The sequence below is a fragment of the Mustela nigripes genome, chromosome 9 (assembly GCF_022355385.1).
Source record: "Mustela nigripes isolate SB6536 chromosome 9, MUSNIG.SB6536, whole genome shotgun sequence".
Taxonomy (NCBI): domain Eukaryota; kingdom Metazoa; phylum Chordata; class Mammalia; order Carnivora; family Mustelidae; genus Mustela; species Mustela nigripes.
The window spans coordinates 5,507,451-5,519,593 of record NC_081565.1 but is presented as its reverse complement, the minus strand read 5'-3'; the positions used below and the strand labels follow the sequence as shown (position 1 = coordinate 5,519,593).

Genomic DNA, 12,143 nt, shown 5'->3' with positions numbered 1-12,143 from the left:
CGCCAGTCACCGCCAGGGTCCAGAGCACATGCACTGGTGTCTGAAGCAAATGTGCGGGGGCTTCTGTTCAGAGTTTGCAACTGCACAGGACTGCCCTGGGCCAGCTGTCTGAGCTGTTGTCTGGGGCTCTTCTCTAGAACGGCAGCTGGGGAAAGACCAGGAGCTCAGGGCTGGGTGTGAGACAGGGTGGGCGCCGGCAGGACGTCAGGAAGCTGCGGCTCCATCGGCCCAGGCCTACAAGGGCACTGATTTGGGGTGCACCATGTTTCCCTCTCAAGGTCTCCCTCGTGGTTTCCTAGCAGGGAGAGGAGTGAGGGCGTCGGGCTGGTTTATGACTCTCCTGGCTCCTGGCTGCCCCAGGCTCCATCCCGTGGAACTTCCCCCTTGCCCGTGTCCTGTCCCAGACAGCTCTGCCCTCCTCCCTGGAGAACTCCGGCTTGCCTTGTGGCCCGCCCGGGCAGCCTTCTGTGGGTGCTCGTTATCCGGGCACAGTCTAAAGGGCTGGTCGCAGCGCTTGTGTCTCTCTTCTCTCCCCCAGATACCTCCTGGTTCAAGGGCCGCCAGCCCGTCTCTGCCCGGAAGGGAGTGACGGTGTCGGCGGATGGCAGAGCTCTCCACATTGAGCGGGCACGAGTTTCTGATGCTGGGAGCTACCGCTGTGTGGCAACCAACGTGGCAGGAAGCACAGAGCTGCGGTATGGGCTACGGGTCAACGGTGAGCTGCCCTGGGACTGCAGGGGTCCTTGTCCTGAAAGCCGTCCTTCCGTCCATTTGTCTGTCAGTCTGTCCGTCCATCCATTCAACCTTCCATCCATCCACCCATCATCTGTCCGTCCTTCCATCCATCCATTTATCCCTTGTCTCTCTATCCACCCATCAATCATCCGTCCATCAGTTCTGCCCAGGGATCCTCAGCCTGGTTACCCCATGCCATCCCCGTAATAACCACCTCGTGCTGACCAGAAGACCCAAGTTCAAGTGCTGCTTCTGTCCCTTTCTAGCTGGTTAGCCTTGGGCAGAAGGTCATTTCCCATCTGTAGAAGCCTCATGGTGGTATTATAGGGAAGAGATGAGCACCCTGAGAGCTATAGAGTGATGTACCCATGTTGGGAGTGGCAGTCCCTGCACTGTTCTTTGAGGCTGTGTGTCCCGTGGGGTGCCCCAGCCAGGGGCTCACCCTGTGCCTTGTGTCACCCCCACCCCGCAGTGCCTCCACGGATCACGTTGCCGCCCAGCCTGCCGGGCCCCGTCCTGCTCAACGCCCCGGTCCGGCTGACCTGTGATGCCACCGGAACCCCCAGCCCCACGCTCATGTGGCTGAAGGATGGAAACCCCGTGTCCACTGCAGGGGCCTCAGGCCTCCAGGTCAGCAGGCTGGGCAGCCCTCGCTCTCCTACCTGGTGCCTCACTGGGTCGCTAGGAGCAGAGTCGGGCCCGGGGAGCTCCAAGGTGAGGGAGAAGCAGGAGCCGCCAAGGATGGTTCCCCCGAGGGAGGAAGCAGAGCTGCCGAAGGGAGACGCGCCGAGAGCCTCGCGGTCTTCAGAAACAACGCACGCCCCCAACGCGAGCTCTATATGTAACTTGTAAAAAGATTGATTTGTTTATTTGAGAGACAGCATGCATGGGGAGGAGGGGCAGAGGGAGAGAAAGTCTCAAGCAGACTCCTTGGCTGAGCACGGAGCCCGATGCGGGGCTCGATCCCATGACCCCAAGATCATGACCTGAGCCGGAACCAAGAGAACCAAGAGCCGGAACCACTGAGCTACCCAGGTGCCCCGAGCCGTCCATATATGTAATTTTAAATTTTGCAGTAGCCACATTCAAATAAGTAAAAAGAAATGAAACCAACTTCAATGACATATTTTAGTTAACCCAAACTATCCAAAAATCTCTTCATCATATGACGAATATAGAAATTATCAAGATATTTTACATCTTTCTTTGTGTCCTGGCTCTTGAAGTCTATTGTGTGTATATTTTATCCTTGGGGTTCAGCCCCGTTTCAGGGGCTCACTAGCTGTAGCCCTGTGCTAGAGGACTCTTCTGGGGTACTGATGTCATTTGCCTACCGGCCAGCAGCAGACTCAAGGTCTGGGCACAGTTCCAGGTTCCCCGGCACCTGGGGCAGCTCTGGGGTCTGGACCCCACTAGGGCTGGTGTGGGTGCTGCTCCCAGAGGTTCCCAAGCTCACGTTGGCTTCCTTCTGGGGTCGCAGGTCTTCCCCGGGGGCCGGGTCCTCACCCTGGCCAGTGCCCGGGCCTCGGACTCTGGCAGCTACTCCTGCGTGGCCGTGAGTGCGGTGGGCGAGGACCGCAGGGATGTCGTGCTCTTTGTCCACAGTAAGTCTCAGGCTCGGGTGCTGTCTAGTCCAGGCCAGTGGCTCAAGAAGCTGGGGCTGGGGGCACCCCCACCTCATCCGGAAAGCGAGGGGCTGTTGGATGTAGGAGGCACCAGCCTGAGGTTGTGGCTGCCCTCACTGGGGGTCAGGTGGAGGGGAGCTCCCCCATCGTGGGCGGGCGGGCAGGCAGCCGCACAGCCAGGAGCTCCGTCCGTGTGTTCAGGGAGCAGGCAGAGGGAGACGTGGCAGGAAGAGCACTGAGCCTCATCAGGAATCAGATGTCCTCACTGTCCTAGGTCAAAGGGGGTAATTCCATTCTGGAAAGGCAGTCGGGTGCGTGTTTGGAGCTCATGAGGGTCTTGGACGTGGGGTTCAAATCCTGCCTCTGTCGCTTCCTAGCTCTGTGAGCGTGGGCCACTCACTCTGCTTCTCGGAGCCTCCCTTTCTTTCTTTCTTTTTTTATTTTAAGATTTTATTTATTTATTTAAGAGATAGAGAGCAAGCAGGGGGAGGAGCAGAAGGAGAGGAACAAGCAGACCCCCTGTTGAGTGCAGAGCCTGATGCAGGGTTCGGTCCCACAACCCTGAGATCATGACCTGAGCTGAAATCAAGAGTCGGATGCCTAACCGAGTGAGCCGCCCAGGCGCCCCAGAGCCTCCCTTTCCTCATCTGTGAAATGGCGTGAAGATAGCACCCGCTTTAGAGGGCCTCATGGGATTCACTGCCCTCACAAACCACACAGTTACAGTCCACTGCTGTTTTAACAATCCCTCTTACGAGATTTTGCGGAGAGTTTGTCGAGTGTTTGAGAACTCTGGGAAACATAGAGCCTTGGGTGATGAGGGGATGAGGAAGCCGTCCACTCTAGCTCTTTCCCTTTGCTGGAGTGAGAGTTAACAGGGATTGGGTGCCCAAGTTCTCACTATGTTTAATCTCACAGAGCCCCTGTGAGGTGGGTACTTTCTTTACAGATGAGGGAATCGAGGCCCCGAGAGGCCTCACACAGGGCCTCACACAGTGCCTGAGTGGTAGACACAGGACTCCAGCCCAGGAGCTCTGACGCCAGACCCGGCCTTCCTAACTGCCACACCTCTCTGATTATTTTTGCACTGGGGGAAAAGGTGCCTCAGGGATCTGCTTTTCAAAAAAACTTAAATAAATAAAGATGTTGTAGCTCTAAAAAAAAAATGTTGAGATAATTGTAAGTTCACAGGTGAATTCACATGCAGCTGTAAGAATTAATACAGAGAGATCCTGGGTCCCCTTTGCCCACTTTCCCTCGGCGGTGACGTCTCGTGTCGCTAACGCACAAAATCGCACGCGGGATATTGACCTTGCTACGAACCACCAGACTGTTCAGATCTGGGGGCCTCCTCTTGGAGCAGGACTGGGAAGGGCCTGGAGGGGAGGATAAGGGGCCAACAGCTCAAGGCGGGGACCCCCTCCTAACGCGGACTCCCCACCCGCTGGTGTTGACCCCGGTTCCACCCACACCCCTGAGCCTCCTCTCCCGCTCCCGCCATAGCGCCCCCAAGCATCCTCGGGGAAGAGCTGAACGTGTCCGTCGTGGCCAACGAGTCCGTGACCCTGGAGTGCCAGAGCCAAGCCGTGCCCCCTCCCGTGCTGAGCTGGAGGAAGGATGGCCGCCCCCTGGAGCCGCGGCCCGGCGTCCACCTCTCTGCAGACAAGGCCCTGTTGGAGGTGGGTGGCCTCTTGGGATGCCGGCGGGCCTGCGGGGGCCCCCGACAAGGGTAGTTCAGCTCTGTATGACCCAGGGCCCAGGGTACACTCTCCAGACCTGGTCAGAAGCCGCTGCAGGGCCTCCCACAGTCCCCACAAAGCTGAGCCTTTCTCTTGCCACCTGTTTTCGTTCCTTGTTCAGAGGCCTCCGGGCCTTTGGGCGTTAGAGCCCTTCCTCGGGCCCCTGGCCCAGCGAGGGAAGGGGGGGTGAGAGTCAGGGACTCTGGGTCAGCCTGGAGTTGCATTTCAGCCCCACTGCCTCCTGGCCGTGCCACCTTAGGCAATGTCCTGACCACACGGGCCTCAGGTCCGTCACCTGTACGCGCCTTGCCACCTTTCTCCTGGGGTGGCTGGGATTCTTCTAAAATGAAAGCCGGCCCCTAGGACAGCTGGTCCATGTCAGCTGGGGCGGGGGGATGTGATCATCCCCTCTACCTTGTGAGACGCGATCGGTCCCAACTCTGAGCACCTCGATTTGGTTTCCGCCGCCCGGACCGTGTGCCCTCCCTCCCCTGCTAACGCCCAGGCTGGCTTCCTCACACCCCCTCCGTCAGGATCTGGCCTCTGAGGGCAGGATCTCCTGCCCCCCTCATTCCCCAGCTCCCCTTCTGCTCTCTCCGGTGGGACTCTCCAAAGAGGCCGGGAGCTAGTTAAAGGCAGGAGAGGGGCTGGCCCAGCGTGTGCCCATCGTCCTTAGCAGGGCCGGGCGTGGAAATGAAATGGGGGTGAGGCTGGCAGGGCTGGGGAACCCATTCCACGGGCCCGGCCCACATCAGGCCACCACAAGCCGTGGCTTCTGGAAACGTCAGGTGCAGTAGAGGGGAGAGGTGCTGTCACCGCCCCGGGTTCCAGGAGGGGGAGGGGTGAGTGCAGTCAGGTAAAGTGACCTGCCCAAGGTCACACAGTCTGTCTAGGGGTAACCCCATCTCTGTGCTGCCCCCGCCGATGGGTCCTTCTTGCTCTTGCCAGGTGAGCCGAGCGGAGTTGGGGGACGCAGGCCGCTACACCTGTGAGGCACTGAACCAGGCGGGCCGTTCGGAGAAGCACTACAACCTGAACGTCTGGGGTGAGGGTCTCGGGGGCTGGTCTGGGCTCCCTCCCCCGGCCCCCTGAGGGGATGCTGCCTCAGTGGCTCCAGGACACAGGCTTTCTCCACTGTCCGTCCCTCTCCCTTTCCAGCCCACTACTCACCCACGTCTCTCCCTGTTCTTCTGTTCTTCCTCAGTGCCTCCTGCGTTCCCCTCAAGGGAGCCCCGCACCCTGACCGTGACCGAGGGGCAACCCACCAGGCTGTCCTGTGAATGTCGGGGCATCCCTTTCCCCAAGATCACCTGGAAGAAGGACGGTAGGATTGCTTCCCTCGCCCAGCCCTGCCCTCAGTGTCCCTTTGCCCTCGCTTGGTGCCCCAACCCCCAGATTAACTGAGCTGGAGATGGGGGGCTTATGGCACTGGGGGGTAAGGATGCTAGTTAGGGAAGAGATGCTGCCTTCAGCCCCTGTCTGCTCAGTCCCCGAGTCTGCCAGGGGCCCCAGCTGCTTCCCAGCCAGGGGGAGTTGGATGGGTCATTCCAGAAAGCCCTCCCCGGCCCCCACCCCAGGCCAGGGCAGGGCCTCCTGGACACGGCCCCTCTGTGTTAACCTGTCATGTAGCCATCTCAGTCCTTCAGTGTCTGCTGTCCCAGGAGTCTGAGTCCCGTGGGGCACTGTCTGAGTTCCAGGCCAGCACCTGGTACAAGATAATAGCTCCACAAATATTTGGGATTCATTCATTTAACCGATATTTACTGAGAGCCTCTTTGTGCCAGGGCCCCTTCTGAGCATTGGAGATAGGGTGGTGGATTGGGGTAGTCAGATAATAAACAGAGAGTTAGTGCATAACTTTGATGGAAAGTGTGATCTGTGGAGGAAAATAAAAGCAGAAGAGGGAGAGGATGTTTGCAATATCAGGCTGGGTGGCCAGGGGTGCTTCGCCAAGCAAAACTGGAGAAGGTTAGGGAGGGATGAGCATGAGAGTATTATAAGGAAAAACATTTTAGGCAGAGGTATGAGCAGGTGCAAAGGTCCTGGGGCAGGAATAGGCCTAGCAAGTTTGAAGAACAGGCAAAGAGGGAAGGGGCTGGAGCCAAGTCAGCAAGAGACAGGTAACCAGAGATGGTCACCAGAGTGACGGGGGCTGCGCGGGAGGCCACTGTAGCGATCTTGACTTTTACCTGGCGAGGGATGGGGCTGCTGTGAAGGCTCTGGATGGAGACGCGACACAATCCTGTGTAGACTCTAGCAAATCTACCCTGCCGGCCGTGCTGAGAACACACCATAGAGCAAGGATGGCCCAGGAGAGGCTTGGTGCAGGGTTCCAGGTGGGAGATCCTGACCGCCTAGAGCAGGCGGGTAGCCGTGGCGGGGTGAGAGGGCTCCAGAGTCTGGCTGCGTTTTGAGGGCAGTGCTGGCAGATTTCCTGCCGGCTCGGATGGGAAGCAAGAAGGAGGAGTCAGGGTAACGAGAGGTTTTGGTCTGAGAGTCAGGAGAAGGGGTGTCATCATCACCGAGAGGGAGAGACTGGGGGGCAGGTCTGGGGGCAGACCTGGAGTTTGGGGCTTGTTAATTTGGAAGCCTCTGTTAGACACCCTGTGAGAGGTCAAGTGGGCAGTCAGGGGGAGGGGTCTGGAGCTGGAGGAGAGAGCTGGCTAGGGATCCGCCTGGGCGCAGCAAGGCAAGCCAGCAGGGGAGAGAACGTGGACAGAGAAAAGCTAAGGGGAAGCAGCTTGCTGTCCCTCCCCAGCTCGCTGCAGCTGGACGGATGGAGCCTTCCGTCGCCTTCATTGAGCCCGACTACGTGTCTGGCCCCAAGGAGCCCCTAAGGATCCCAGGGAGGGTGAGGCAGGGTCGGCCCCCCTGGAGGCCTAGGCTGGGCTGGAATTCAGACGGGACACTGATCTGCAGGCAGCTCTGCACTGAGGAGAAGCCTGGGGGTTGTGGGAGCTCAGAGGGTGTGCCGGAACAGCTCTGTCACTCCGGGAAGACTTCCTGGTCGAGGGGAACGTGGAAGCGAACACCTGAAGGCCTGAGCAAGAGTTGGCCAGGACCGGGGAGGGGAGGGTGAGCTTTTGGGTGGAAGGACCAGAGGCTTCTTTCTCTCTGCATCCAGGGCGGCCCCTGCCAGGGGAGGGGAACAGCCTCGAGCAGGTGTCGGCTGTGGGGCGGCTCCTGTACCTGGGACAGGCCCAGCAGGCCCAGGATGGCACGTACACCTGTGAGTGCAGCAACGTGGCGGGAAATAGCAGCCAGGATCAGCTGCTGGAGGTTCATGGTGAGCGGGGCAGGGACAGCCTGAACTGGGGGGAAGGGGCCAGCAGGTGGGGGGCGGGGCAGGAACTGTGGCAATGAAGACAATGTCCCGTGCCCTCTGCGCCGGCTGGCCCCTCCCGGCCAGCTTGCTGCCGCTCGTGAGCGGCACGAGAGAGGGGCGACAGGATCCCAAGCAGCCCCCCTTGGCCCAGAGAAACCAAATGTATCTTGAAACCCTTGGAAACAAAGCGATGTAAAATGTATGTGACGCTCCTACATTCTCTAGTCCAGCAAGGATGAAATTAGGTACGCAGCCTTGTAAAAATCGTTCTAGAAAATAAAACTGGAAAGCGCCCCGCTCAGCCTCCCACATGTGCTATCCTGCTGCACCCCAAATGGTCCCAGTGACTGTTTAGGCTCCAGGAAGGCCCTGGTTTCTGAGGAGGGAGCGCCCTCACCGTTGGTCAGGCTGCGCTGTGTGACCTTGTCCTCCTAACAGCGTCTGGCCCTTGATGCCCAGGGTGCGGGGGAGGGGTCAAGGGCACTGCCGTGACCCCATTATAGAGATGGGACATGGGTGCCCCGAGTGGTGAGGCCACCTGAAGATCACACAGCCAGCAAGTGGCCGGTGGCGCAGAGGCCTGCGTAGGGGCGGGCCTGGATCTTGGGGAGGGCTTGGTGCCCAGAGGCCGTGGCGGCCCACCCTCACGGGCTTTCTCCTCAGTTCCCCCTCAGATCGCTGGCCCCCAGGAGCCCCACACGCAGGTCTCTGTGGTGCAGGATGGGGAGGCCACCCTTCAGTGCCACGCCACCGGGAAGCCCCCGCCCAAGGTGACGTGGGAACGGGACGGCCGGCCGCTGACGGCCGCGCCTGGCCTGCGGCTGCAGAACCACGGTCAGAAGCTGCGCGTGGAGGGGGCTCAGGCTGCCCACAGCGGACGCTACAGCTGCGTGGCCGAGAACGTGGCCGGAAGGGCCGAGAGGAGGTTTACGCTCTCCGTGCTGGGTGAGGACCGGCTGCGAGCTGGAGGGGGACGGGGAGTGGGGCCGACCGGAGAGGGCAAGGCCAGCCCAGCCTACAGGCACAGCCGCTTGTTCTCCCAGGAGTCAGGCCACGGAGGGGGCGCTGTTGGGGGAGGCCTTGAATACTGCTCTCAGGGTCACGACTGGCTCCAAATAGCCTTCGTTTCTTCCCTCCTTCTCTTCCTTGCTTGCTGTTCCCTACTCCCTTCCTGGCCCTGGAGAAATCAGCAGTCTCTGTTCTGCATGACTCATGTGATGGGGCACGGGGGGATCCCGGGCCCATGAAACACAAGGAAGAGCCCCGACACTGGCATGGGAAGTCAGGGCAGCCTCCTTTTACATTAGCTGAAATGTAAAAGCTGAGTAGGAATGAACGAGGTGCCCTGGTGAGGGGAACAGTGTGCAGGGCCGAGGGAACAGACTCTGCAGAAGCCTGGAGAGGTGATAGGGTATTTTCAGGGTAGCTGCAACAGTCTTCTGAGTCCAATCTTTTTTTTTTTTTTTTTAAGATTTTATTTATTCCTTTGACAGACAGAGATCACAAGTAGGCAGAGAGGTAGGCAGAGAGAGAGAGAGAGGAGGAAGCAGGCTTCCCACTGAGCAGAGAGCTCGATGTGGGGCTCGATCCCAGGACCCTGGGATCATGACCCGAGCCCGAAGGCAGAGGCTTTAACCCACGGAGCCACCCAGGTGCCCCTGATTCCAATCCTTGATTGAGCTCTAACTGTATGCTTCAGGGTAGGGGCAAGAAGTGTTAAGAGATAAGGTGGCTCAGGCTGGGTTTAAGGATCATCATGCTCTCTGCCAGCTCCCTCCCCCCTCTACCTCCCAGGGGTCCCTGGCCTCGCCCACTTCTCCCTGCCTGATAGAGTGTGGCTTCCTTTTGGAATGGATCCTTTAGAAAGTGCAGAAGTGTCCCTCGCCTCTGCTGTGTGGATTCAGGGGTGTGTCTGCAGACCCCTGGCTCTCACTCCTGTCTTGTTGCTCAGCATAGACACTGTGCTAAGTGCTTGTAGAATCCTCCTAGCATTCCCTTGGACTGGGTGGGGAAACTGAGGTCCAAGGTGTTTGCCTGAAGCCAAAGCCCAGCCTGTGGCCACCAGTCACTCCCTTGAGTGGGAGCCAATCTGGTCTTGTCACTTCTGCTCCTGGGACATCCCTGACTGGGGGTGGGGGGTCCTTGCCCGGGAGAGCTGTTAGGGGGCAGGGAAGGAGCGTACAGCCCCCATATGCGGTTTCTGCTCTGTGTCTAGTGCCCCCACAGCTCATCGGAGACTTGGACTCACTGCCCAACATCTCTGCTACCTTGCACAGCCCCTTGACGCTGCTCTGTGAAGCCACAGGTGTACCACCCCCGGGGGTTCGCTGGTTCCGAGGAGAGGAGCCCATCAGCCCCGGGGAGGACACCTACCTCTTGGCAGGTAAGGTGCCAGCCAGGGGAGCATCTGGTTATGAGGTCTGGCCCTCTGTCTCTGCCTCTGTTTATCACATGTCCATGACCTCTGACCCTTTGCTGCCAGGCCTGGTTGGGATAACCACTGAGCTCTTGGTCCCCCAAGGATGCAACCAAAAACACTCGCTAGGTGAGGTACTCCAGGAGAAGCAATTAGATTTAAGTAAGTCTGGAAAAGACTTCTGGCCCTGTTCCCCTCCTGAAGACTGACAGTGATTCTTTGCATAGTTTAGGTTCTGATAAGTACTGCCGGGGGAAAAAAAAAAAATCTCGGGCACATCTGTAACATCTTCCTGAACAGTAACATACTTTAGAAATGCTGAGTCAAGCACCTTCTCTGCATATTTGTCCTGCCCACAAAGCTGGTTTGTGATGGTTCTTATTGGTATACAGATGGGGAAACTGAGGACCAAGAGGCAGTGTCCAAATCTTGCAGGAATGGCAAGTTCAGCTTTAACGCCAGTGACTCATCACTTGTCGCACACAGCCAAAGCTGGGATGGCAAATATACTCTCCCCCGTGCACCACTTCTGAGCACTTGGTAGGGGCTGCCAAACGCCTTGTGATATAAATTCAGAGACTGCATCTGGGCAAAATGGAGCTTGGCAATCCATTAGTGATGTCTGCCCTGGGCACAGGAAAAGCCATAATGACATGTTCTTAGATGATCCTTGATTGGATCCCCTGGGAGAAACTGGCTTGCCTTTGAGAGGTCTTTGGGAGAAGAAGGCTTTTTCCTAGGTCTGCTGGAATAAAATGGGGGCCTCTGGCCTGGCCCAGGACTGCAGAGCCTATTGCTGTCCTTTTAGCCCCAGTCAATCCCCAGAACCAGGGGTAGCCAGGGGACAGAGCCTTCTTACTAGAACAGGGTCCTCAAGTTTACCCACGTGCCCGTCTAATGTCCAGGGGCCTCCCTCCACCCGTTTACCCTCCTGGGCCTCAGTTTCCCCATCTGAGGAAAGGAGCACTGCGGGAGGCAGACACATACACGTCTAATGACAACACCTGGTGCACTCCTGTTCCTGGTGGGCAGCCTGGGCTCCAGCTAGGACCGAGGTTGCTCTAGCTGTCCTTGGAGCCCGCTCCTCTTCCCCCCGCAGGTGGCTGGATGCTCAGGCTGACCCGGGCACAGGAGCAAGACACAGGTTTCTACTCGTGCCTGGCAAGCAACGAGGCTGGGGAGGTTCGGAGAAACTTCAGCGTCAAGGTCCTGGGTATGTCACACCCCCATTCTCATGTGGACCCCATGAATTCCTCCTCTGCCAGCTTGGAGCTTCTGGAGGGCCCATGCCCAGGACTTAGGGCTCGTGCTGTAGCAGGGAGCTCAGCACAGGAAGGAGGGAGAGGCCAAGCTTTGTCTTCTGTGCCTGATCATTAACCTCTGCTCTGAGGCTGCCATGGAACTTTCCAGAAACAGTAAAGACTAACCCCAAGTGGCAGGGGGCAAATATTCTCAACACCACTCAACCGCCTTCCTCTGACCAGGGCCTCCCCCTAGAGGCACTGGTACTTCCCTCAGCCAACACCAGATGTTTATTGAACTCACTGCCCCATGGAAGCAGGCACAGTGGGACGGGAAACCGAGGCGCAGGGAATTGAAGGCGGTCGCCTTGGGCTCTTGGTTCTGGCCTCTTGTCTTCCTGCTTCACAGTCATTCAGCCAGCCCTGGTCAGGAACCTTCTGTCTCCCTGCTTCTTGCAGTGCCTCCCAGGATTGAGAACGAGGACCTGGAGGAGGCAGTCAAGGTCCCTGAGGGGCAGACAGCTCATCTAATGTGTAATGCCACAGGTAAGGGCCACACACACGGTAGGCTAGGAGAAGCATGAGAAGGCAGCTTCAGAGAAGAGGGGGTGCTGGGGGGGAGTCCCTGCTTGCCCTCAGCCCCACTGGTCCTCGTGGTGGGTCTCTCTGTATCATGAACTTGGCACCACATTTCTGCTCATCTTTGTGCCCGCTAAGCCCCTGACCCCAAACACTCCCCTCTCCTCACCTGACTATAGAACTCTGGTTCCAGAAGTTTCCACAGGGAGTCCTTGGCTGACCCCTTGGGCCCGTGGGTTATCTCCACTGTGCTCCCACAGGCCCCAGGGCTTTCTTGTCCCAGCACTAAGCACACTGGACTGTAATAACCTTGGGACATCTGTGTACCCCAGTTGAACTCTGAGGTCCTTGAGGACCCAAGGACTGCTTTGTCACCATGGTTTTCCCAGTGTCTGGCAGAGTAGGCTCCCATTAATGCTTTTGGACTGGGCTGGGTGGCTGCCTGGGTGGGTGGGTGGAAGGATGGATGGATGGATGGATGGA

At 58.4% G+C, this 12,143-nt stretch overlaps 1 protein-coding gene across 1 annotated transcript in view; it reads left to right on the top strand.

Annotated features, from left to right (window-relative positions):
- Positions 1-12,143, top strand: part of HMCN2 (hemicentin 2) — a 144,171-nt gene that overhangs the window by 80,728 nt on the left and 51,300 nt on the right. Inside the window, exons 38-48 of the mRNA XM_059410538.1 lie at positions 539-715; positions 1,208-1,365; positions 2,216-2,339; positions 3,864-4,039; positions 5,048-5,144; positions 5,304-5,423; positions 7,224-7,385; positions 8,088-8,369; positions 9,640-9,807; positions 10,940-11,053; positions 11,541-11,627. Coding sequence (XP_059266521.1) covers positions 539-715; positions 1,208-1,365; positions 2,216-2,339; positions 3,864-4,039; positions 5,048-5,144; positions 5,304-5,423; positions 7,224-7,385; positions 8,088-8,369; positions 9,640-9,807; positions 10,940-11,053; positions 11,541-11,627 — 1,665 coding nt within the window. The remainder of the gene's footprint in view (positions 1-538; positions 716-1,207; positions 1,366-2,215; positions 2,340-3,863; positions 4,040-5,047; positions 5,145-5,303; positions 5,424-7,223; positions 7,386-8,087; positions 8,370-9,639; positions 9,808-10,939; positions 11,054-11,540; positions 11,628-12,143) is intronic.